The sequence below is a fragment of the Lytechinus variegatus genome, chromosome 11, assembly GCF_018143015.1.
Source record: "Lytechinus variegatus isolate NC3 chromosome 11, Lvar_3.0, whole genome shotgun sequence".
Lineage (NCBI taxonomy): Eukaryota > Metazoa > Echinodermata > Echinoidea > Temnopleuroida > Toxopneustidae > Lytechinus > Lytechinus variegatus.
This window is the reverse complement of record NC_054750.1, coordinates 20,422,566-20,445,893: the sequence shown is the minus strand read 5'-3', so window position 1 is coordinate 20,445,893 and position 23,328 is coordinate 20,422,566. Positions and strand designations below refer to the sequence as shown.

At 37.1% G+C, this 23,328-nt stretch overlaps 1 protein-coding gene across 2 annotated transcripts in view; it reads right to left on the bottom strand.

The window, feature by feature from the left end:
- The window catches only part of LOC121424302 (inactive tyrosine-protein kinase transmembrane receptor ROR1-like), a 69,960-nt gene that overhangs the window by 24,019 nt on the left and 22,613 nt on the right, over positions 1–23,328 (bottom strand). For both annotated transcript variants that reach the window (XM_041619932.1, XM_041619931.1), the window contains exon 3: positions 8,560–8,590. In XM_041619932.1, the coding sequence (XP_041475866.1) occupies positions 8,560–8,590 (31 nt within the window). The remainder of the gene's footprint in view (positions 1–8,559; positions 8,591–23,328) is intronic.

Below are 23,328 nucleotides of genomic sequence, written 5' to 3'. Positions count from 1 at the left end.
AAACGAGTTGATCTTGAGCGTAACCAGCTTATAATCATCATAAGGATTTAGAGGATGATACCCATCAAAAAGCTGCCCCAATTTTCGGAATAAGCTTCCAAAACAAGGGAAATAAAAATGGCCCAAAGCGTGCCGAGTATCGGGAGGGAACGACTTAATCATCGCAAAGAGATATTATCTATTCATGGCCCCTTGGTGGATGAGAACGTAACTGGAGCAGTAAGAAAACGAGTTAGCCAAGCACACAGGAACGATGCGATGGCCTAATAAATAACACTTTCTTGGGGAATCATGGAAAGACATAGGGAAAACACCTCTGATGTACATTTTCACACTCTATCGGATCTGACTTTTGCTTGAACTTTCATGTTCGATGACTTCCTGGATTTGAATAGGGGATCGAGGAATAGATAGCAGGGTTGAATCAAATCGATGCCGCTGTTTGTCTTGGTTATATCCACTTTAAATGGCACTTGACTTATACCCTTTTCATAAACCTACCCTCCAATTAGCCGCCTAAGAGTAATGTGGATAATTCAATAAAAATTGCGTTCATAAACTCCGAAAATAAGCCGCATTATTTTTACGAGCGCCCGTCCTGAAAAAGGCGGATAATCGCCATGACAACTGGACACGCCCCCTCCGATGCGGTTGTGTTGGAAAAGGGTGACCTTCTGACCGCACCATGGCAATTATCCGCATTATTTGGAAATGCATTCATAAACTCAAAATCTTATCCCGATGCCGCTATTATGCGGATAATAGCAGCATCAGAGTAATGCGGATAACTCTTGTCCTCCTCCAATTTTACGACCAAATTATGCTGCTATTAGCCGCCTAATTCATTTTTATTGGGTTTATGAAAGGGGTATTATACACACTATAGTAAATCCTGATACAAAGTAATCATTTTGAATTCTAATATCTTATTGAGTAACATTAGCATTATCTATGTAACTAATTATGAAAAGCCTGAAGTGTAAGGGTAGGGGATGTTGCATATTGAAAGAAAAAGATCCCAGTAAATGCTTTTGTACGATGTGAATTAAAAAACAGGGATTCGGATGCCACTTTCAATTAATTAACAAATTATGATAATCATCTGGAATGATACCTTTCCTACATGATATGTTTTCTATGGCCGAAAAATATGTTGAAAAGTCTGAAAGTCTGAATTTAGTCTGAAATGTGGCTTCTAAAAATAATTAAAATTTACATTCATAAGAATGATCAATGCTGTTTGGTTCACCCTTCATCTAATACTCACTAATGCTCATGTAGTAAATTTCTCATTTAGTCTAATAACCATAATGTCTAATGTCTAATTCGTCTAGTTCTCATTTTGCAGTTCATTTGATGGTCTTAGACACCAAGGCCCATATTCTGAAGTCATGTTTAAGATAAACTCGGGTTTAAAGTTGTAGTTTAAGTATGGGAAGCCAAAAGCATCCAATTTTTTTTATTAAGTTGTATGTTTCTAACGTTTACTGTGCTCTTTCCTGATTAATCGATGGTGAAGACAAACATCTATTTATACTTCCTAGACAATTATGAATGATTTGAGAGCCAAATGAGCTGAAATATGATATCTCTACTGTTAGTGATTTATGTAACAATTGGCTGTCTATACTTAACCCACAACTTTAAACCTGAATTTAAGTTAAACCCGACTTCAGAGTGTGGGCCCAAGTGGATATATAGGCAAAATGGTTAGTAGGCAAACTGACTGTAGACCAACTTGGATTTGACCACGTGAGATAAAACCAAATGAGAAGTAGATAGACTGAGTGTAGACCATTCAAAATTTATCCATCTAATGTAGATATTAAACTATTATTCATGTCAGGCCCAAATCTGAAATCCAAAAAAGGATGTTTCTTTTTTGGGGTGATTCAAAGTTCAAACAATTCTTACAGTTGAATTTGTACAGTTGGCTCAGAGTCTGAGCCCTCCTCCCAAAAGGCCCCATTAGCCGATGATGTGATTACTTACACACATCTACTTGTACACTTGGGGTCAAAGGTTTATTTACACACAGGCAATTCTACATAAAATGTTCTTTATACAAAAATGTTATATCTATCATATTTTCAGGAATACTTGTCTTAATTTGATAAATCTAGTGCCAAACAAAAGATTTAATTGATCTGTATGGTATCAACATAATCACCACCACTATTAACAGACAGTGAATGCCATTTGAACAACTGCATTAATTGGGCACAGAGGTTGACCAAGCAATTTTATCATTTTATCCTAATTCTTGATATCAAGAATTAATTTCTTTATTCCAAGATATCTAACTAATATAAACATTAATTAATTTTGCATTGTTAACAAAAGTAGTTCAAGAAATAACATAAGTGATTTCAATAATAAAATTTGTCAATTGCAATATTGCTTACATTGGCTAAACCATCCAGGGTCACGTAACACAAAGGTTAGCGATTGATCATACGCTTTATCTTTATGATTGATTGTACATTGTAGTCTACGGAATCAACTATAGAAAAATGTTCTACGATCATTGATAAGTCTTGTGTTACAGGCCCCAAGTGAGACCATCTTCTATTTTTTTTAGTTTTCCCATGCTCCTTAAGAAAATATGTAACAAATGGTTAGTGATCAGATTCTCAAATATATCTGAGAGAAGCAGGAAATTTGAAGTTGTCTTAAAACATTCATATGACAAAGCATGTAGCCGAAACACGAGAAGAAAGATGTAGAGAATAGACAAACATGTACACATAAACATGGTTTCACTGTCAAAAATGAGCAATATGCAAGGAGATTGAAACTCTAGGAAGTGTGGCGATGTTCCTTGAGAAGATAAGAGAGTTGTAGGCCGAGTGGAATTACATCAAGAATTCATAGGTTTGATCACCGGCACTGCCCCATCAATGTCATAAATGATTCATGGCAGCGTCCTCCCAAGATAGCAACCGATCAATGCATTCTAGACACGGGAGACAGAACGGAGATGATCGAACGACTCATCTCCCAAAACGCGGTTTGGCAGCAACCAGCGATATCCCCCCAAAATCCTTGTTTGATACAGAAGTGATAATCGATTCCTGCGATGGGGTATCTTGTGCATGCCATGTGTGATAGGATTGAATGGATGGATGGAATATGAAGAGATATGATCATGAACTAAATATGAAGAAGGTGTGAATACTAAAAGAGAAATAGTATTCAAGACACAATACAGATAGTCAGGGAATACTTTGCAACATTCATTATCTATGAAAGTAACTGAAAAAGTTCTGAAGTGGGTAAACAGTCTAATGACTTAACAGAAAGCAAATGGCAAATAGATCATTACGATTATTACAAACTTATAATCTTCATAAAAATGTCAAAGTCAAATAAAATCAGGAAAGAATGAATCAGAATTATTTTTATCTATTTTTATGCATCTCGAACAGAGAGGAATGAAGAATCTGTTCACCTTGCATAGATTTTCTACAGAATGTCAGTCACAACAGCAAAAGGCACACAATCTATTGAGATGCTTATATTGCTGTTATGAGGACATCTTTCATGAAGAAAAAAAAAACATACATCATGTGAAGATGGCAGACACGAACATTCATTCATAAAAAAATACAGGATGCCTGCTAAGACAAATAAAGTACGATAAAATAATATGAGCATTTGAATTCATATTTGGAAGGGGAAAAAGTTTTGTGCAGCAAACTAGCAAGTTCCAACCAACACTCAAAAAAAAAAAAACACAAGATGAATTGTTCATGGTCATTAAACTGCTCTCCTAGCCCACCACGCAGGAAAGTGCTATCACGATCATCGAAGACAACTTCAATATTTGGGCGTGCATGCACATGCAAGTTAAATGAAGTCTAAATAGACATGGCAAATAGGGAGAAAGCGAGTCTAATTGTCTTAAACGACAGATACCCACTGGACCCCCATGCCCCTGACCGATTCCAGACCATCTCAAAATGGAGGAGACAGAATCAGGCGACATCGAAAGAATGTCTTATTAGGGCCCAGAGTCCGGGCAAACATGATGAAGCGTGGCAAGGTACGTCACGATTGATGACTGTTGTGTCTTGTGACAAATGGAAAACCTACACGCAAACTTTGGGTTCTGGGGGGGCCGGTCCTCACGAAAGAGAGGGAAAATGAGCACAGAAGTTCACTGTACTGTTTATTAGTTCCTGTACAACATGACTAACAAAACTAACTTGATCGCCATCCTGTAAAACTGTGGTTGTTTACAGCATACCAACATGTTCAGCTATTTTGATAACTTCAGTTATGTTGCGGACAGAAAGACCCAACTCATCCCTATATGAAAGAAATCAGTTTTAACCAATATGAATAACAAACAAAGCTAGAAGAACAAATAGAGAGAGATTGGTCAATGAATGGAATAAAAACACTGAAGACTCAGGGAAATTCCTCCAGATGCAAAAGATCTCAATTTAATCGTAGATCTGTCACATAAAACTAGAACTACTTCCAGCATCATGTATTGCATCAATACATCCTGTAGTCATGTCACAACTTCTCCCAACTTTCAGTTTGACAAAGCCCATATTTTGCGCCCCAGTGCCAGAACTTGACGAAGGGGGAAAATCAAATTCTTATGTCAGGGCAGGTTCAAGTAGCTATCATGTATCTTCCACGGACACACCTGTTCTCATTTATCTTCATCACTTCAGAGGGAAGCGTGTTTATGGTAACAAAATATTGGTGAAATACACCCCTCTACATGTTATACAAGAATTTCTCTGTGACGTTAACGAGGATATGCTGAAATTTACCATTCTCATCATTTCCGCAAAAGTGCTGAAAATGATTCCGTCTATTTATCTTCAAGGGAGTGAAAGGTGAATATACATTGTATCCAGGGTAGGAAATAATTTTTATTTTTAGGGGCTATATTTTCCCCCCCCCCACTTTGGAGCGATTGCTGAAATTTGGGACTATTTCTTTCATTTTAAGGGCTACTTTTTAGGGGTAAGAGGCAATTATGCAGTCAAAGGAAATAATATTCTGCAACATATTAATTTCTTGAACAGCCTTTTTGACCTTTTTGACGCAACTAAAGAAAGAGAGGTCATCCCAAAGGATGCCTTTTGGGGTATTTTTAGGGGCGATTTTGACTGTCATGAGGAAAAAATAGCCTGTTGCCCTCAAGTATTTCCTACTCTTGTACAAGTAACTGCACCTGATGAACAAACTTTGAAGTTAAAATGATTGAACTGTTATTTTTATATTTGTTTTCTTTTTTATTAAAATTCCATTAGTGTTATACTGATACTTTTTAAATTTAACAAAAAATGCACTCTTTAATTCTTGTAGATTCTGTCATTAAGGTGTGTCCTTTTTGACAATCAATTATCTGAAATTCCGAATGATTAATTCTAATTTCCATCTAAAATAAAGGAAAATCTGCTTTCTAACCAAAATGATTTTACCTGACATAGTTTGTATAAAATAACAAGGTTCAAACCAGAAATATCTACTCAAAAATGCAGACGACCAAACGCATACATATGTACATCAATTCACCATCTTCCCAAGCAAGATCATCTTGGTCAGAACTGTCAATGAGTGTAGTAAGTAGTAACCTTAGCATGGCCGAAGCTTCTTCAGCATTCAAATGACTTATGCAACAAGTGAATCATCCCTCTTCACCTTGTTACAAGATGATAGAGGGTCACGTGTCAATCAGATGGTGATGATGATTTATGTTAAGCTGCAGAAGGGCATTCAAGCCATGGACAAGATGGTAGGTTACATGTCAATGAGATGATGGCAATTTCTTTAAGCAGCACAAGGGCATAACATATAAAACAACTGCTTTTTAGGTACCTTGCCAAAAATCTGTGCCACATCTTACACCAGGATTCCCTTTTATAAATGCAGTATAGTCCTTTAAGGATAAATACTAGTAGTGGTAACAATCTCAAAATGAGTTAAAAAAGAATCCATTGAAATTACCACCTTGAATGTATAAATAGAAAAAAATATGTGCCAAATAGCTCTGGAAGAAATTGCTGAGATATGGCCAAAATAAGCATGGAATTCCATCAAATGTCGGGTATTTTTCGAAGCAATATTAATACACTGTCCCACATGCTTTTCTGTGTCTGTGATTGCCATCAGACTTATCGATTTTGAGCTAAGATTTCATGATTTCACAAAGATAAGTTTACATTAATGTACCAGATCTAGATGTATGATAATATTTTGACAATTAACCTTGAGTAAAAAGACTTTCTCATGAAACAACTCTTATAAACTCTTATACCTTAAATAGTGGCTTTCCTGCATTGAAGTGTGAGAATTGGTAAAAGGAAGCCCGCAGAAAAGACAAGGTTTCCACTTTTGACAAAGTACCTTAAAGCTAAATTACATTAGTTACAGTAAAACACTGATTTTGTGATTAAGTCTGTAAAACCAAGGTTAAGTATTACTATATCATCCTCGATTTAGATCTGGTACAGTTACATAAACTGCACTTTGTGGAAAAAAATCCCACTGAAGATCGCCATCACAGACAGGCACATGTAGGACAATGTATATTATATTGCTGGAATAAAAACCCGTCGGAAGTGCCCGAATCCGCGCTTATTTTGCTTATTTCTCAGCAATTACACAATTTCTTCCAGAATCCTTCAGCACATATTTTTTATTCATATAAACAGACACTTGGGTGGTCATTATATTGGATTCTGTAAAAAGTCATTTTGAGATCGTTACCACAACTGGATTTTATCTTTAATATGCCAGATTCAGCAAGATGCTATCGCAAGGGAAGTGGTGAATCGGTGTACATTTATAATGTATGTAACATTGAGTGTCTGGATTTGGGGGTAATTGAGGGGTTTCTGCTTTGAATACGTTGCAGAAAAGGAAAATAAGTATTACATCATCCACTAACGTCTTGAATTCGAAAGTCAACATAATAAAACACAAATAAACAACAAAACATCCCTTCCATCTCAAAATCCACATTAAGACTTAGAACTTGAATGTATGTACTTCCCACTCCCAAGACTGTTTAAAAAAATAGTAGGCCTAAGTTGCATGATTTTCTATAATCCTTCTTTGTCATCCTCCAAATTAATAGAAGTGAAAGCTACAATCGTGTAGGAATGCCATTACGTCATTAATTTGGAAGATGCGAGAAGGTTTATACTATAGAAAATCAAACAATTTAGGCCTATTCTTTTTTTCAAACGATGTGTCATATCTCATCAACCTAAAAATAATTCCAAATGGCCCCCTCTCTTCTCCTCTTCCAAACATTTGCCTTCATTTCTAATTTTCCCTTTTTTTACTCATTTTCTTTTTACCTTCCTCCCATCTCAACTCATACACATACTCTATGAGCTTCTCTCTTTCTATCAGTGTCTTTCTATCTGTCCATCTCTGTAATATGTCTCTATCTTGCTCTCTCTATTTCTCTTCAATGCTCTCCCTCACCTCTTTCTACACACGTATACCAATGCATATCATTCCTACATCCAATCACTTTTCTTTCCTTCTCTCCTACCCCATCTCATCACCCCCCCCCCCCCATATACCACTTCAAGTTGGAGCAGGTGGCATGATGTCATGGTAATTGGCAGATCTGGGTCTTACTTAAGAACAAAGATGCTGCCCGAAATTGGGCGGAGAAATTAGGCCGCTACCAGCAATCCGAGAAAAGGGGTCATCATAAATGGTCCAACGAAAACTGGATCACAAAAGGCATCAATAGAATAAACAGGAGATGTCTCCTGAATTCAGCTGCTCTAATTATTACTCCTTTTACATCATTTAAGGCCATTAAAGATCAAATGGCCATATAAACCCAGAATTGAAGAATAATGATATAACAGGAGAGTGAAAGCATGAAGAGATCAAAGAGAATTTTAATTAATTACCAGCCATAAACACAGGATTGAAAATAAGGCACGGCAGCCCTCAACAACCTGTTCCCCTTCCATCACCATCCTTTCACCCCCTCCCTATCACACCCCTTCCCTACCTTTGATTGAATAATTTTATGGATCTATTCAGGCCAATTATTAAAGCCAGACCTGCCAACCTCTGGGAATGAAAAATTGTAATCTGTTAAAAAAAAATGTATTTTTCCCACAAAAAGTGTATTTCATAATAACGTGTGAGGCGCACTCGCTCATCGCGGCACTCAAGCTGCATGCAAGCTAAAATGTGCACTGCTCTTGCAGATGAAAAAACAACAACATCAAAGCATGTGTATATCTCACCCTGGTTTTAACAAAATGATTGAACAAAAATCAAGTTATCTGAAAAACATTGATCTAATAACCATATTTGTGTAAGTTTTATGAAATAGAGACATATAGAGATGATTTTTCTCAATAAATTACGATTTGTTTTTTTACAAAACATATCTTTTAAAGAAAAAACATAGTGCCGTATTTTGGTTGTAAAAACGTAATAGATACGCCAAAAACGTACTGGTTGGCAGGTCTGTATAGCCATCATCAGAATACTAAATGATGATGCAACATTTATGTGAAACAATGAGACAAAAAGATAAAGAAATTTCCATACCTGACACTGCTCTCGCTGTAAGTTGGTGAATCTGTGAAGTTATAGGGAGAGAAGGTGGGTACCATGAGTAAAGATGGAAATGGAGGTGGGGTGGTAGTATTGGTGGAAGTGGTGGTAATGATGATGATGATGATGGTGGTGATGATGATGATGATGATGATGGTGGTGGTGGTGGTGGTGGTGATGATGATGATGATGGTGGTGGTGGTGATGATGATGGTGGTGGTGGTGGTGGTGATGATGATGATGGTGGTGGTGGTGATGATGATGATGATGGTGGTGGTGGTGGTGGTGATGATGATGGTGGTGGTGGTGATGATGATGGTGGTGATTATGATGATGATGACGATGATGATGATGTGATAATGATGATGATTATGATTATAATGATAATGGCAGTGGGGTGAGTGTGATGGTAGTGGTGGTATAGGAAGTAGGGTAGAGAAAGTAAAAAGATGGTAAAAGGAGAGAAAACAAAGAAATATATTAATAATCATTGCACTAACAAAATTTCTACTATCAATATCACCTACCAAGATCAGAATTGCCTTAAATCCTATATAACATAAATACGTTTGTATTATCAGGGTGATTTCAATAACCTGTGTGGAAGCAAAAACTTTAAATGTGACCATCCTTTCTATAAGCATGCAAGAGACTTGTCAATATGAGAAATCTATAAAATCTATATGGTTCAGGTGGGTTTGAATGAAAGACAGAAATCATTGTTTACTTTGAAGTCTAAACAATTTGTGATTAACCAGAATTTTTTCTTATATGGCTGGTGCGAAAACACCCGAGGGTCCAAAGGGCAGGCTGCCAGGAATCTCCGCAGGTATCCAAGAGCCCCAAGACAGATTTTATAAGCCCAGTCTCTCATTGGTCAAGGTTTGTAACATGACCATGAACATGAGGTGGTTTCATCTTGAATTTCGTCAGTTCCAGGTATTCTCTGATCTGGAAATTTACCCCGATTAGATACCAGGTATTTTGGTAATGTGAAAGCAAACTAATTTCCCTGAAATAGAATACCCGCTAAATAGTAGGTACGTGGCGAAATTACAAGAACTTTCGCGGGGATTTTTCCAAGGTCGCAGGTATTTTGGCAATGTGAAAGCAATTTACGGGAACTTTTATAGCCCAGCGTGTCGTTGGGCACGGGTGCTGTGGGTGGCTGCTGGGCTAGTGATTTTGAATCTCACGCCTTGCCTGCTTATCAGACCATACTGAGCATGTTCGTAACTTCAGGAACTTATCCCAAAGGGTATGTTTCGGGGCGGTGTGAATGCAGGAATACTTAAAGGAGAAGTCCACCCCCACAAAAACTTGATTTAAATAAAAAGAGAAAAATTCAACAAGCATAACACTGAAAATTTCATCAAAATTGGATGTAAAATAAGAAAGTTATGACATTCTAAAATTTCGCTTCATTTCACAAAAAAGTTATATGAAAGAGCCATTTACATCAAAATGAGAGTCGATGATGTCACTATTTCTTTTGTTTGTTATTGTTTGAATTTGAAATATGAAATATTTTGATTTTCTCGTCATTGTCATGTGAAATGAAGTTTCATTCCTCCCTGAACACGTGGAATTCCATTATTTTAACATTTCATGCTTCAGGCAAGGAGGTCCTAATCATCAAATTCGTAAAAAATAAAATATTGTATAATTCAAACAATAAAAAACAAAAGAAATAGTGAGTGACATCATCAACTCTCTCATTTGGATGTAACTGGCTCGTTCATATAACTATTTTTCAAAAATAAGCAAAACTTTGAAATGTCATAACTTCATTTTACATCCGATTTTGATGGAATTTTCAGCATTGTGCTTGTCTGATTTTTTTCTATTGATTCAAATCAACATTTTCTGAGGTGGACTTGACCTTCAATGGGTATTTTTTAGCCTAAAAAAGTTCTCGTAATTTAACAGAGATTCTTATGTTCGAGGCGGTTTGATACCACCTATGGATCAGCTGAAAAAAAAAACATTGAAGAGACTGTTCTTCCAGAGAGATTATATTGCATATCTTGATTTCATGTCAATTTTTCAACTAAACACAAACGAGAATATTAGTGGAAGCTATTAAAGCCATTGACTACTTGATAATTCACATCTAGATTTTGAGAAGGAATCATCTAGAAAGCAATTCCACACCTATGCATATATTTTATCAATACCAAATAATTATATGCAGTGAGATGGCCTCAGAAAATTCCTTGTACCTTCTAACTTCCAAATTTTTCTTGAGGGGATGTTTCAACTGCTTGCTTTCACACCCACAAAAATACATGCTATGTTTGTTAATCAGGTGGGTATAACAGCACCTAAAACTTGTCCTCAAAGGTCAAAGGTCAGCTATCTAAAGGTCATCTCTACACCAAGAGAAGGTGAAGACATATTTATGAGAAGATGACATTGCCAGTTGACTAGTAATCTAGGTTAAAGTCCAATGATGATAAAATGGGAAATTATGTGTTTACATGGAAGTTGATTTCACACTAGTCGCTAATGCAAGGTTCTGCTGACTCTGCTTTTAAACAGTTTATTCGGTTCACACAGGATTCTACCAATCAAATTTAAAGGCCCCCTCACACCTAACCGAATTGCCTGAAATATGCCTCACGATGGCTGGCGAAAGGCATTTCTTTAAAATCGTTTTCAATGGTAACTGATAGCAAATCATATTTACCCTTCGTGTTTGGGTTCGTACATCTTCTGAACTAACAGCTGCAATTATTCAAATTTCGCGCGAAATTTTGAACACGTTTAAAATTTCCTGACGAATTGAAAATTCGTTGGCCATCTGTTTGAATTCGCATCTCTTATTTAGTCTGAGGTAATTGTTCATTTATCGTTCATGTGTTTTTGTCGCGCATAGTCCCTCTTCGATCGCGCTTTTACCAAAGTGGACTGATCTCGCAAAAGAACCCGTAACAAAGCAACACGATGACACAACAAACAAGATTGCCTGATCTATTCCCTCGTCTTCCTTTCTAATCGCACACCATATCAAACCATTGCTCACTGTTCCTTCGTCTTATTGGGTTATATCAACCCTTCGCTCGCCTTAGGCCACAATTTTCTCAGAGGTGAACCGAAAAATCAATATCCTTTGTATGTCATATTTATCCTTCGCTTAACGTTCGTTGATAAAATTTGAAAATAGTTCCTGATTGCATGATTTGACGGAAATTTATAATTTGAATTTGTTGAATTCTGGTGCATTTTTCCCATTCGTCACCCTTCCTCCGCCTACATTTGGTCAGGTGTGAGGGGGGAGGGCTTTAAAATCAATGATATTTTGTTCAATTAGGACAGTAAAAAAACCTTTCTTTTACCACACTCCGTACAATTTAACGGACAAAACTCACAGTACAGATCTAAAGCTAAACTATTCAAAACTAAAAATGTAGGGCCTATTCAAAACATTTTTTGCTAGAATTTTCATTAAATCAATGTGCCAACTAGAAGCAGAATGTTAATGTAGCATAATTTTGAGAAGAGAGAGCCAAAATGAGAAAGTGGGAGGGGCTTGCTGCTTTAGATTTCCACTTTTAACCCCCCCCCCCCTTTTCTACATAGGGACTACCTGTATTCATGAAAGGCCGACTTGGAGCATGTAGGCCAGTGACTTTAAAAAAAAAAACCTTGTTATTCTATTTCAATTATTTGCCGCACAAATCAATCTCAAATGTCAGGATGTAATATCAATTCTTCCACCGGCTCCCTTGGAATAATAAAATAATCCTCCTTCTTCCAAGGTCACTATCCAGCTCAAATCTCAGGTTCATTGTAAAGGCAATTACACTTTGTGTGGTCCTAAACATTTTGGCAGAGAAATGTTCTACGATAGCTGCCAGATGGCCAAAAGACACAGCATCACAATTATAGGCCTAGGAGTTGTTAATATCTGTAAGGATTGTTTTCAGGGAGAAAGATGCTTACTCATCCCACATCTATGAGAAATTTTGCATCTACATATTCCGAGATTAGGTAGGAATATAAACTGATGTCAACTCGCAAAATAGCCCACATTCCATCTGTCTTTCTACTAGGTCCATGATATCGCCTACAATGCATTTTAGCACTAAGGGTGTGTTCAATGCCGATTTTTTCATTTAACCGGCAACATGGATCATGATTGAAAATGTGATTACAAAACACAGATATAAGAGAAACAAAGGTATGTTCAATGTCCACTGTTCCCGGTCGTAAAAGTAAACGTCTTTCAAATCACGATTCGGAGAAAAATTTAAACAGAGAAAAAGATGAGTTTGTAAACACGATCAGCTCAAATTTACGACCTTGAGCATCGCAAATGTGACACTGAACACTATTGTATTTTGAAACGTCTTTAAATCTGCTCTCGCAGTGGAAGCCTACACAAACAGTTGCCAAAACTGACCTTTCTTGTCATGGGTCAAGCTGAGCACTAAAGCTGCGCTAATGAAAGCGGGAAGTTTAAAGACGATCAACATATAAACGGCTTTAAATTTTAAACACTGAACGGCGCACCACTCATCCTATTTGTGTTAGGGTGTGTTTATGCTTCCATTGCGAGGACAGAATCAGCGATTTCAAACGTCGATTCAAAACGCCGATCGTAAACGTGGTTCTGGGAGTGCTGTTTATGCTTAACTTTTCAGAGCAAATCATGATCTCCAGCTGGCTTCGCATCGTAAAGCGAGGTCAAATTGGGTGCGCCTTTTTTCGAAAGTTTTTTTTTCTGATTGTTGTTTTTACGTAGAGATAACAAGGAGCAATACGACTGTATTTGCCCGCGGATTTTCATCTCACCGGAAGCATGTACCAAATGACGTCATTTAAACACGTTTACGATCGTGGTTCTGTTTATACTTCCCCAGAAAGCCTGATTCTGGTCAAACGACGTTTACAAACGCACCTTTTTGTGAGTTTACGATCAGCGTTTTGAAACAGCGTTTAAATGAAAGTAAGCATGGACGCAACCATGTTTTGGACTAATCACGTTTGGAAACGCTGATTCTGGCCTGAAAAGTGGAAGCATAAACACGGCCTTAGTTGTTTTGGAATTGAGTTTTCAATCATGATTCATGTTGGTGTTTATATCTGAAAATAGATATTGAAAACACCCTAAACTGTCTAAAATTTGACACTGTAAACACTGTGACTCGGTTCTATTTATCTAGTTAATAAGAATTAAAGCATAAGCCTTATGCTTAGCAATTGATTTTTTGGCTGATTTCTATGGTTGATTGAATGACCAATGGTAGGAATCAGCTTGGTAATCATTTGCTTAGCATTATGTTGCAGGGTCCTGATGTGCATTGATGATGATAATAACAATAGGCATTCATATAGCGCCATCTATCTAGAAATATTCTATTCCGAGGCGTGTTATTATTATCATTAACCCGGCTTTAGCTCTAGCTGCCTCTCAGCACTCATGCCTTCAAGGAATTAATCCTGCCGGGTACCCATTCACCTCACCTGGGTCGAGTGCAGCACAATGTGGATAAATTTCTTGCTGAAGGAAATTACGCCATGGCTGGGATTCGAACCCACGACCCTCTGATTCAAAGTCAAAAGACTTATCCACTGTGCCACAACGCTCCAATGATCATGACGGGCAACTCTGAGAGCCAACAAGAGTCTGATCAGTCAAATTTTTTCAGGCCAAACCTCAGTATAGTCTTCATCATGCAGAACTTGTCATTAAATCACATGCAAAATGTCAACTAAATAGAAAGAATGTTCCATGCCCCCCCCCCCCCCCCCGAATAAAAAAAAAGGCGAACAGGAATAAAACTAAAATGACAGTCAAAGACCCAGTGGCCAACCCATTTTGGGTGAGGCACAATAAACTGAAAATGCTATCACTAAACATTGCATATTAGAATATTTGTTAGAAACCATCCTGCCAAACATATCATCAAAACCAGCCTTCTTCGACTATGTTTAATCATACTCTTCCGGTAGAAATGGGGGGGGGGTGGTCATTCCAAAGGGTCAAGAACTAAAAATCCTACAAGGATCAAGATTAAGGTTACTCCTTTAAGGCGTTCCTAACCGTCTGGGGTCAAAATTTCTTCATGCGAATACACAATGTTCATGGCTGCTAGGAACATGTGGAGATAATCCGTGAGATGAAGTCAAACACCTTAAAGAAAGGCTTGCCTTTTTGATGGAGAAAATACCAGAAAATCCTTCTACCGCAATCCATCTTAGGCCTCAATTCAAACTCCAAAGCCATCACACCCCTTTCACCACAAATCCTGCTGAACAACCCTTACCAACCCTCCAGACAGATTGAACACAAGGAGAAAAGCCATAAGTCATTGGAAGCGTTTCATGAAAAGCTTGTCAGTAATTTTCACAGAATAGTTTGCACTCAGTCATTTAGATGCAAGGATTTACATAAGCCTGTATCATCTGCCAGTGAATATCATTGACAAAACTTTTATGAAACGCCCAAATTACTTTAATAACAGCTAGGGGAGCATTTCTTGATAGATTTGTGATTTTCGCTGACTAATTTGCTCTCAGTCAATCAGTTGCAATGATCTGCAGTAGGTTATATTCATCTATGAGTGAAAAACCACCTGGAGAAAAACTTTTGATGAAAAGCTCCCCTGGTTATGTGCATGAGTTTCGGTAGATTTCAGACCCTCTTTAGTACTACAAATGATTTTCGAACTACATTAAAGATGAGAAAAAGAACATGAAAATTTACAATATTTCTTTTTTTTAATTTCCAAAATCGAGTTCCCTTTAAATCAGTGATGCAACATTGGAACCATCCATACATTTACTTAGAGAACTTTGTTTTCCTTTGTATATTCTAGGGGGAGGGAGGGGGGGGTAAACCCCATCATCTGCAATGCTCAATTCCCAACGGTTTGTTGGTTTCCATGTACGTTTCATACTGATAAGAGGCTGATCATAATCAAAGAATTTCTCCTCATTCTCCTCAGTCATGACCTATGTGCACCTCAATTGAAGACTTCAACTTCCAGATGTTGCCACGATGTAGAGTGTATGGAGCTCCAAGCAGCAGTATTCAGTCATACAACCAAATTACATTAAACAGTGTTTTTGAATTTTCTTTGTCTGAATTTTCCTTTTAGAAATATGAAGAATCAAAGAATTTCTTCTCATTCTCCTCATTAACTCACATACTCCTCACCAAGCCCCCACTCCTCGTGTGGGGCATCGTGGTCTAGTGGTTGAGACTGTCGCCTTCAACGTGGGTTCAATTCCAAGTCATGGCACGTTTTCCTTCAGCAAGAAATTTACGCACATTGTGCTGTACTCAACCGAGGTGAGGTGTACCGGCAGGAAGTAATTCCTCAAAAAGCTGTGCACACTTTAGCCGGGGAAATATAGGAGCGCCTTGAGCACCTAGCAAGGTGGATATACAAATACTTAATTATCTATTATTATTCAACTGATGACACCAGCTTTCAGATGTTAGTGCAATGTATGGAGCAAGATGAGGCAGTATGCACTAGTCACCCACCCAAATTATGTGCGCAGCAAAAGGTTTTCTAGTCTGCATTTTCATTTTCTAGACCTAAAAGTATCAATGAATGAAGAATCACTAATCACAAAGAAATTCCTCTCATTCTCCTCATGACCTCATGTGCTCCTAAAGACATTGGCTTCCAGATGTTACCGCAATGTGTGGAGCAATTTTTTTTCTAGTCTGATTTTTTTTTCCTTTTCAAAATGCATAAAATGAACTACAAATTTATTTGATATTACATTGTCGATATCAATGCTGATTGACAAGTTTGAGCAAGTATAAATATGAGTGACCAGTGACCACAGATGATTGATTTGGCTTTTCTGCAAACTGACCTCTTTTGGTCCATAAACTGGAAGTCATTACTGGCTCAGAGCAGAGATTTTGAAAGTGAACTCACCATTGTCTTATTGAATCCCTGTACAATTACATCACAATGATTCCGTCTTGATCAAACTGAGTTTGATTTGAATTTCTACTAGTCTGATCTGGATAAGAAATGGTTAATTAAACTCTAAAGGGGTATCTTTCCTTCCTTCCTTACTGGAGGCATGTGGTTGAATGATTTTGAGATTTGTTCAAAATTCTCCCTTTTCCATGCAAATGTCTGAAAACAGACCAAGGTAAAACAAGAAAAGCAAAATCTACTTTGCATAATGATTTTTAAATGTACTTATACTTAAAATATTGTTTGTTAGTATGAACAGCACCTGCTAGAACTGCCAAATTCCTCTGAATATTCTACATGTACATTCTTGCAGATGGGTATCATGTGAACATATTCTGTAGCAGTTACATGTATGTCTCTGAAGGGGAACTGGTAAGAACAAGTGACACTAAACTTGAGTTACGACTTAGCATTGACCAAGCTACATGTAGCTACTCTACTTATCTTATCCACACAAAAGGTACGCTGTAAGAGGTGCAAACACCACAGAACTATCCAATTCCTCTGAACATAACTAGGATATTCTTACAGATGCTATCAGACAAATGTATTCTGCGGCAGTCTCTGAAGCATTTTGGATGTCTGGTGAAGTCATGACCTGCCATCAAACTTGGGATTTAATCAGGTTTGATCACCACCAGGATCAATCTAAACCTATAGACCTAAGCAACACAAAGCATTGGTGACACTCAACTTGGCTTCAGCTTAGAATGGATCTTCAATACCACATGTACACAGCACAAGGTGCAGACACCAGGAAACTTTCCAAATTCCTCTGAGTACTCTACAGACTTGCAGATGTATTTCATGTGAACACATTCTGCAGCAGGCTATGAAGCAGGTAGGATGTCTAGTGAGGTCATGACCTGCCACCAAAATTGGGATTTATCAGGTTTGATCACCACCAGGATTAATCTTAACCTCTTGAGCTAAGCAACACAAAGCAATGGTGACACAAAACTTGGACCTAGGCTTAGAACGGATTTTCCATACCACATGCACACAGAACGAGGTGCAGACACCAGGAAACTTTCCAAATTCCTCTGAGTACTCTACAGACTTGCAGATGTATTTCATGTGAACACATTCTGCAGCAGGCTATAAAGCATGTAGGATGTCTAGTGAGGTCATGACCTGCCACCAAAATTGGGATTTATCAGGTTTGATCCCCACCAGGGCTAAGCAACACAAAGCAATGGTGACACGAAACTTGGACCTAGGCTTAGAACGGATTTTCCATACCACACGCACACAGTACAAGGTGCAGACACCAGGAAACTTTCCAAATTCATCTGAATATTCTATATTCTTGCAAGTGTGTTTCATGTGAACACCTTCTGTGGCAGGCTTTGAAGCAGTCTGGTGAGGTCATGACCTGCCAACAAAATTGGGATTTATCAGGTTTGATCACCACCAGGATTAATCTTAACCTCTTGAGCTAGCAACACAAAGCAATGGTGACACTAAACTTGAGCTATGGCTTAGCGTTGACCGAGCTAGCCTACCTATCCCATCCACACTAAATGTACACTGTATTAGGTGCAAGCACCAGGCGAGAACTATCAAAATTCATTTGAACGTTCTATATTCTTGCCGATGTGTTCCATGTGAGCACATTCTCTGACGCAGGTATAGGATATCTGGTGAGGTCACGACCTGCCATCAAACTAGCTACATCAAACTAGGGATTTATCAGGTTTGATCAGCACCAAGATTAATCTAACCCTATAGACGCATGGTGCTACATAAGCACTTGCGCGATTGCCCAGGGCAAGTAAAATTTAGAGTCGGGCAAGTGTTTTGAAGTAAAGACAAAAACTACTTGCACAAATTGGGCAAGCAAAATTCTTACAGTAGAATGACTGAAATTAGGGTCAATATGATATGATATTGACCCTAATTTTGGTCATGGCAGGCAAGATAAAATCACTTGGAAGAAGAAATGCAATAACAAGGTAGATCAGTTCATGTCAAAAGAGAGAAAAAGGTCAATGGTTTAAATAACCACAAAACTTTCCTTTGAAGAGGTAAAACTTTTTTTAAGTATTTTTTCGGGCAAGTGAAAAAGATTTTAGGGCCAAGCATATTCCAACTATTAAAAAATTTACTTGCCCGACCGGGCAAGTGCTTCTAAAAGTTGTGTAGTACCCTGCTATCGTCCTAAGCAACACAAACCACCTAGGTGACACTAAACTTGGACTTAGGCAGGCTTAGAATGAATCTTCCATACCACATGTACACTGTATGAGGTTCAGATGCCATAAAAAATTCCAAATGCATCTGTACATTCTTTATTCTTGCAGATGTGTTTCATGAGAGCACATTCTGCTGCAGGCTCTGAAGCAGGTAAGATCTCTGGTGAGGTCATGACCTGCCATCAAACTTGGGATTTCATCAGGTTTGATCTAAACCTCTAGACCAAAGCAGTGGTGCATTTGGTGACACTGAACTTGGACTAAGGATTAGCAAGGACCTATAGCCTACTAGTCTAGACTTACCCAAACCTAATGCACAGAGAACATTGAATCCTGTTGCACTGCCACCAAGTTGTATTTTAATTAATCACACTTTAGAGACAAATTAGGCCTACTAGGATGCCGTTATTCTTAGGAATCTGTAGGCTTACATAATACAAGATTGTACAATAAATGATTAATTGGGAAATTAATTTTTAAAAATATTGCAGTTTAGGACAAACAAAAACGAAATGATTTCTCAATAGGCATTGTCTTGAATTTTTTTGGTAGGATCTATATATTTATTTTTTGGGGGGAGCATAGGGTTCATTGGGCTAAAAGTCTTGTAAATTTCATGTAAAATCAACATTTTGAGAATTACATGTATGCCAGCCAATATGATAAATATTTCCAACTTTTTTTACCAAACTAGCAAATTTAGTAATCGACAGAATAATCACTCTTTAAAAAAACCCTCTCAAATCAGAGAGAACAATGATTGCATTTTCCTGGTATATATCACACATCATCATTCAAATGTCTTTTCATGTTACTGTAAGTTCAAAAGAGCTCATTTACATTAATCAATTAAAGTCAAATCAATATTAATCATCACAAAATCATCGCAAAATCATTCCACATACCGAGCTGACATAATGAAGTTTCTATCATTAACACATGAGGCAAAATATATCTTCTCTTATGCATGTTGAAATGCATTTCAATTTCCTGTTTTGTGCTCATTTACATTAATCAATTAAAAACAAATTATTTAAAGTGACACCAATAACAAATCAATATCAATTATTACAAAAATCATTTAACATACTGACGTAATGTAGAGCATTTATGAAACAATATATTCTTGACTAATATTAAATCTAAATGCCTTTGATGTTTTTGCATTTCGCTCATTTGCACAAATTAATTAAAAGCAAATAACTGAAACTCACATCAATAACAAATCAATATCAATTATTACAAAAATTATTTCACATACAACATACGGTACACATACATGTAGTTTGCATCATGAATGCATGCACCTAACCTTTCACATTGTTATAAGTAGAGCAGATTTTTTTTTTTTTTTTTTGGGGGGGGGTCCTTGCTGTACCCAATCAAATTGCATTACAGTGAAATAAATGCCGTTAACATTTATCTTTCCATGTTAACTGCAACAAAAACCTATATCCCTAGGGACTTTTCAGAGAGACTCTGGAGCCCGACGTCCTCCTGCCTACACAACATACAAATTGAATCCAGAGACTAATTAGAAACAAAATATTTAGACAGATGCTTGTCCATCCCTGGCTTTTGTGGTGAAGGTTAAGCGTAAACAATGTATCCAATAGTATGGCTGGCATCTGAACCTTCGTTTACACTGAACTTGACACATCAAATGCACAGGGGGGGGGGGCTTGTCTTTGCACCTATATTTGGTGTTCTCGTTCATTAAAAATTGTGAATCTCATCTTTAAAAAAAGCCAAATTTATTTTGATCCTGACATGTATATTCTAGAAGATTATTGACAGAAAATTATTCAATATTTTAATTAGAATGAATATAATTTTTAAAAAATAAGGTGATGGTTTCTGTGTGAAATTGAAATTGCAAAATAATTATACCTCAGAATCATTAGACCTAATATTCAACACTCATTTTTTTAAATAAAATGTGCATATTTTACATACATTATGGATTAAACACAGCTTTTCGTTTCTTTTCACCCAGTTTCATAAGCCTATCAATTGTAACTTAGGGCAGCCATATTGTAGGGGCGGGGTGGGGGGCAGGGAAGAACAAAGGAACTTTCAATGAAATGAGCCAGGTGTGTTGCTATGTCAGTGCAGACTATATTTTGGTTGTTTTTTTTAAAGTAATTTCTAATTGGCGGCTGTGCACCTAACCAATGTTTTGAATTCATGAATATATTTTAAGTAGGAACACCAGATATATTCACAAGTCTCATTCAGAGGCACGGGCACCAACCCATAGGGAGTTTGAGGAGTGAAACATACGAATGGTGGAAATCATTATGAATATGATTGAATTTGAGGATGCAGAAGGTATATCTTGCCTTCAGAAATGACCAACTGAAGACAAAATGTAGGCCTACAACGTCTTCCATTGATTTAAAGGATGGATAAATGAGTTTGTTTCATGGAAAACATCATATTATAAACAGACTTGCTTAAAACAGTCTAACAGCTGATAGCAATTTTTTTATCCCATATTGAAAAAAACAAACAAACTAACAAAGGCATTTTCATGACCATTTAGATCAATAACAAGATGACCATGGTAGAAAGTGAAATTTACACCATCCAATGAATGCCCTTTTTGACAAGAAAAGTGATAGAATCAATGTACATACTATCAACTAATGATCAAAGCAATCCATCAATTGGACACAAACCACAAATTAACATGAAAATGATATTTTTAACCAAAAAAATTGAAGAAAATGTGAACAAATATTCAGAAAAGATTCAAACAATGATTAGGTCTACTGATTTAACATGATCCACTAAAAGGCATTTTTCTTTTTTATATATAGGCCTATACAGTGTTTATACACTGTGTATATACTTCCTCAAAATGAAGTTGAAAACAAGATATTTACTGAACCTAAATTTGCCATGATATCAATTAACAGTTTTCTCTTACAAATACTGCCCTCATGGTTTTGCACTTTAATAATTTGAGTACTATTTGGATAGCTCTGGATTTGATACTGGTAGTATGAACACAACTGTGCCCTGGCTGAAACAAACAGATGCGCAGCAGGGTGACTGACCCAAGGATATAAACTTGACTGGGGCTTTGTTTACACCCAGGATCAGATGAAAAATGAGATCATCAATTCACAGTTACTGCAGGGGTATACATTAGCAACAGACATTTGCTTACTTCTAGCCCAGTCAGTTAAAAATAGACTGTTGTTTCTCAGCTATCCAACTCCCTTTCTTTCTTTCTTTTCTATTTTTATTTCTGTATCCTCTTTAAAAAAAAAGCAGACCACAGCCTCTCAACATGGGGAATGTGAGGTTATGGTTAACATCTGCGCTGCACATCCACAAGAATTTCGGCTGTTGTAAACTTGTGCAATGTGCCTCAGTTTGGACCGAGAAGACAAAATTTAACACTTTGCCGACTGAATTGATTTTGAACTAATATTATGTTTGAATCTGCTCTCCAATATGCAGGCCTGTTATGTGCAGTAAGTAGGCCTATAAAAACGTTTTCATAAAAAGTTCTTTTTCATTTTTTTTTTACTTGAAATTTACATGGATGTAAGTAATCTAAACAAATAATTTAAACAGATCTAGATATAACCAACATTTGGATTGTAGATGAAATTATTTGCCAATTCTATAGAACGGGAGAATCAATAACATGACCAGTTGGTTTGCAGGATTGAACTTCAATCTATCTTGCCATAATATTGAAAAGTCAACATCACTTTTCTGTATTCTGATCAGACTCTCAATTGAAATTTATCCAACATTCAAGAAGACAGTTTTTAATGTGGATATATTTAGATAAATTCCTTTATTCCTACTCTTCATTCGTTTGACATTGAGCAGTAAATTATCATAAATTCCTTGCAAATCATGCTGAAAATATGTTCACAGTTCCACGTGGAACTACTAGTCCCACAGGTGCACACTCAGAGGGAAACAGTTGTAATCATAATTTTGAACCTCTCAAAACATTACTCTGTTTAAACCTCACATTTCCAATCAAACGGCAATCTTCTCAATCCAAACCACATGTGTTAGTTCTTGGTTTTAATGCAGAGAGGCAAACTCCAGCAAATGGCAAGGTGTTGAGATATGAGAGGTTTTATACAGGTGAGTCCCTACTACCTTATAAACCTGCCTCTACCCCTCCCAAGCAACACAGCATACAGTTTTCTGAAGATTGACCAACCCCTTGGTATGCATTCTTATAATATTGTGGTTTGGTTACTTTATGGAATTAAACATGTACATGTGTATGTGTAACATTAACCAATCAAATTCGAGACAAGAGGATAGCCTTTGATTTACCGACATAATGGATTGTATTCATTTATGCATGCTACACTGCTATAGACGAACTGGTCAGGCTTCAGACCACAATTGTCAGGAATTTTGAATAATAGCCAAATCATGAGTTGAACTGTTGAACCGAGTCTAGCATATGGTATCATTCCGACATGGCATATAAGCTCCATGGGTATACCGTGCATACAATACTAGTTGGAGTCAGTGGCCAAATGTATTTCAGATATATAACTTTGGATTTATTCAGTTCACAATTCCAACATGCAAACAAAGATCAATGACAAAACAAAAAACAGAAGAGA